The sequence below is a fragment of the Trichechus manatus genome, unplaced genomic scaffold (assembly GCF_000243295.1).
Source record: "Trichechus manatus latirostris isolate Lorelei unplaced genomic scaffold, TriManLat1.0 scaffold00092, whole genome shotgun sequence".
NCBI classification, from domain to species: Eukaryota; Metazoa; Chordata; class Mammalia; order Sirenia; family Trichechidae; genus Trichechus; species Trichechus manatus.
In genome coordinates this window covers 3795269-3799586 of record NW_004444028.1, presented here as the reverse complement: position 1 = coordinate 3799586, position 4318 = coordinate 3795269, and the positions used below count along the sequence as shown (strand labels likewise).

Below are 4318 nucleotides of genomic sequence, written 5' to 3'. Positions count from 1 at the left end.
GCTCCGTGGGAGAAAGATGTGGCAGTCTGCTTCTGTAAAGATTACAGCCTTGGAAACCCTATGGGGCAGTTCTACTCTGTCCTGTAGGGTCCCTATCAGTAGGGATCAACTCAACAGAAATGGGGTTTTGTTTTTGTTTAAATATATATTTTAACTGCAGCACCTGTTGTTCAAATGAAGCCTCCTAGGCTTCTGCAGAGCACAGTTTTCTAGCTACTTGCCAGAGCCCACATAGCCGTGATTTTGTTCTGCTTTGTAATTCAGTGAACTGTGTAAGTGTCTCTGCACCAGCCAGAGTTCTTTGAGGGGTGCATGATGACTTACTCATTTTGACACTCCCACAAACAGGAAGTTTCTTCTCCTGTTCAGATGAACTGATTTCATAGCCATTCTGAGATCAGAAAAGCAACCCACCAGTAAACTTCTAGAAAAGTATCAACCAACTTTTGAAAAGCATATTGTAGTCTACAAAGTGTTTTCTCATTTCTCACTGGATGCTGACAATATAAGCCTTGCATAGTTCTCCTTTTCTGAATTGAGGCTTAGAGAAGGTCCCCTGAGGCAAACTATGAATTTGAGTCTCCAGCCAAGCATTACGGCTTCAGGTCGTAGTCTGTTTTTCCAGGTGCAAAACTAGCCCTATTGTTCATTGCAGGTGATGTGGTAGAGCAGGTAGGCAAGCAAGGCTGGTTTCAGATGGCTTTGGAGCGCTGGTGGTGCCGTGGTTAAGAGCTATGGCTACTAACCAGAAGGTTGGCAGTTTGAATCCACGAGCTGCTCTTTGGAAACCCTATGGGGTAGTTCTACCTTCTCCTATAGGATTGCTATGAGTTGGAAACAACTCAACGGCAATGAGTTTGGTTTTTTTGGGGGGGGTGGGGGAGGGTTGGGTTAGAAAGATGCCTCTACCACCTAGGCTTTGAGCAAGTTTGTAATACCTTTATGACTCAGTTTCCTCATCTGGATATTGAGCTCAGTAACATCAGGGACCTTCTCTAAGCCTCAATTCATAAAAGGAAAACTATTCAAGGGTTATACTGTCAGCATGAAGTCCTGGTGGTACAGTGGTTAAGAGCTCAACTGCTAACCAAAAGTCCGGTAGTTTGAATCCACCAGCCGCTCCTTGGAAACCCTATGGGGCAGTTCTACTCTGTCCTATAGGGTCATTATGAGTTGGAATCGACTCAACAGCAAGGGGTTCAGTTTTGCTTTTTTATTGTCAGCGTAGGGTCGATTTAAAGACAAAATGGAATAACATTGCAAAGCACCAATTACAGCGTCTGCCTCACAGTAGCTACTTCATGAGAGTTTGCTGTGGTTATTATCGGGAACAAATTTCCCTGGCCCATGGCAGAAACTTTACCTGCTGAGGCATCCAGAGATGTTTTCCTTGCAAAGAGGCACACTTGACGATGACTTAGGGGTAGAAGCTCAGTGGGTTACAGGGAAAAAAAGCTTTATCAGAAACACAATCCCTCTCACTCCTGTTTGTCAATGACTGGAACATTCCAAATCACAGGATTGGGAACTTTTCCAAATTGACAGGCCAGGCTCGTTTTCCTTCAGGCCCACAACCAGAAGAAAACACACTGGTTTCTTCCTTCTGTGTGCAGCTTCCGGTGTTCCTCATGCCAGAGAAGATGGGCTTCTGCCAGAGTGCAGGTCCTCTGCCACATGTACCGGGTGCAACCGATGTCCCAGGGGAAGGTGCTCATGCGACTCTTTGGTCAGAGGTGTAAAAAGTGTTACCTGTCCCAATATGAGAAGCCCGAGTTCTCTTCCAAGAGCGCCATGAGGATTCTGCACAATCTGGTGCAGCATATACTGGAGAGATGCTATAGCAAGGGCATCAGGACGTTTCCAGAGATACCCGTGACTGTGGAAGTGCCTCTGCGAGGGTCCCACGACACAGCCAACTGCGAGGCCTGTGCTCTGCACATCTGTACGTGGCGCTCACGAAGCCTCAGGACAAAGCCAACCACATCCCCCCTCCCCCACCCAGAGAGTGGGAGTTCCTTACCTCCTGTTGGTAATGCGTTTGTCCAAAACCGACCCAGGAACGAGTCAGCTGACACAAGATCGGCTCAGGGAAGTGGGCTTAACTGTGTTCTTATGGTGTCACAGCCCAGCCATGCCACTGCTAGGGCCCAAGAGTCTGAGGCAGGCCCACAGGCCACACAGGGGAGCAGTCCACAGGCCACACGGGGCACAGACTCACAGCCCATACTAGTAGCAGGGTCACTATCCACAGGGTCGGCAGACACGCAGCCTGCACAAGTGGTGGGTCCCCTACATACAAATCCACAGGCCACACGGGGCCTTCAGGCTGCAGGGAGGGCAGCCCCCCAGGCCACACAGGGGTCAGCCCCACAGGCCACACGGGGGTCGGCCGCACAAACTACATGGGGAACAGACTCACAGATCACATGTGGAACAAGCCCAACAACCACACACGGGTCTAGAACCTCCAGTGGAACTCAAGCTGTGTGGCCTGTAACAACATCATCTGCCTTTTGTGAGCCCAGGAATAGAGTGGTTTCTGAAAGTCTGATAACTGAGTCCAGATCGCCTCTTACCTGGGAAAGGCAGGTGAGGTCTTCACCCAGAAGGCCCTCTTCTGACAGCACTTTCAGATCCTCTCTCTTACCACCGAACGGCGGCTCTGGACACAATCAGCGGCTCCTGTGGGGCTGTATGTGTGTTGTTGCTCTGTTTGCCTTTATTGCAACCGGATACCTGAACGGAGAAGGATGAAAATGGGCCTTTCTTCTTCTCTTCTCTTGTTCTAATTCAGTGATGAGGAGAAATCAATTAACTGGCTGGTATTTTAATATGACAGAGAATTTGCTTTGAGCCCAAGCAGGGTCACATTTTTAGAATAAGCACTGATTTCCTGGATCTTTTCTGAAGATAGCCTGGACCCTCAGTATTCGTTGAATCACTACAAGGTCTTCATTCATTCATTTATTCACTCACTCATTCATTAGGCCATATCTTAACAAGAACTGAGGGTTATCAGTATTACCTGAAAGTTATTGTGATAAGCTGAATAATAGTCCCCAAAGATATCCATGTCCTAATAACCAGAACCTGTGAATATGTTACTTTACATGGCAAAATGGACTTTGCAGATGTGATGGTTAATTTCAGGATCTTGAGATTGGGAGATTATCCTGGTGGGCCCAATATAAACATAAGGGTCTTCACAAGAGGGAGGTGAGAGGGTCCAAGTCAGAAAAAGAGATTTGATGATGGAACCAGAAGTTGGAATGATGTGCTTTGAATATGGAGGCAGAGGCCACGAGCCAAGGAATGCAGACAGCCTCTAGAAGGTGGAAAAGGCAAGGAAACAGATTCCGCCCTTGAGCCTCCCGAAGACTTCAGCTCTGCTGACACCTGACTTTAGCCCGGTGAGATTGATTTTGAACTTTTGACCTCCAGAAATCTAAGATAATAAATTTGTGTTGTTTTGAGGAACTGTTTGTGGTAATTTGTTACAGCAGCTGTAGGAAATTAAGACAGTTACCAATATCGCAGCAGTGATCACGCAACTATGTTTTTCAGTTTTCACAGGAAGAAGAACATTTTATATATTAGAAATATTAATATATCCCAACACTTCTTGTTCTTCTTTCTCATCTACTTAAACCCACTCAAATGACCCCATCCTAAAGAGATGCCCTTTGATCTGGTGATCCCTGGAGCTGTCATAGTCTCTCACTTCTTCCAGCATTGGACTGGGACCCATTGAAGAACTTACCGATCCTGAGATCCTGTGACTCATGGCTATGTCTTTCATCCCCTATTTCCACCTGTCTGCTGGGTATTGCTCCTCGGCTTTCATGCTGGCATCTCTGTATCATTACCAGGTTAAAACCAAGCTCACCAGCATCTCTGACTCTCCTGTTCTGATTTCCCGCAGTCGCCCAAGCTTATTACCTTGCAGTCATCTTTAACTTCTCCTCCCTGTCACCAACACTTATTGTCCTTTCTTTTGTTGGCTGCTAGCCAAAAAGTTGGCAGTTTGAATCCACCAGCCACTCCTTGGAAACCCTATGGGGCAGTTCTACTCTGTCTTAATAGGGTCCCAATGAGTCAGTATCAACTCAATGGCAATGGGTTTTTTGTATTTATTTTTGTCAAATTGGTCCCATCTCTTCCCTCTACTTTTTTTGTCACATCTTCTCCCAGCTGAGCTTAGAAACTCGGACTATTCCATTAAATAGGAGATTTGGACTTTATCCCATAGGTAATGGGGAGCTGTTGAAAGCGATTGAGGATGTAGGCCATTTGAGCAGAACCACGTTTAAAAAATACT

At 46.6% G+C, this 4318-nt stretch overlaps 1 protein-coding gene across 1 annotated transcript in view; it reads left to right on the top strand.

Moving 5' to 3' along the window:
* Window positions 1-4008, top strand: part of RTP4 (receptor transporter protein 4) — a 5752-nt gene extending 1744 nt beyond the window's left edge. The window contains exons 2-3 of the mRNA XM_023736845.1: window positions 1614-2428; window positions 3923-4008. Coding sequence (XP_023592613.1) covers window positions 1614-2428; window positions 3923-4008 — 901 coding nt within the window. The remainder of the gene's footprint in view (window positions 1-1613; window positions 2429-3922) is intronic.
* The last annotated feature ends 310 nt before the right edge of the window (window positions 4009-4318 follow it).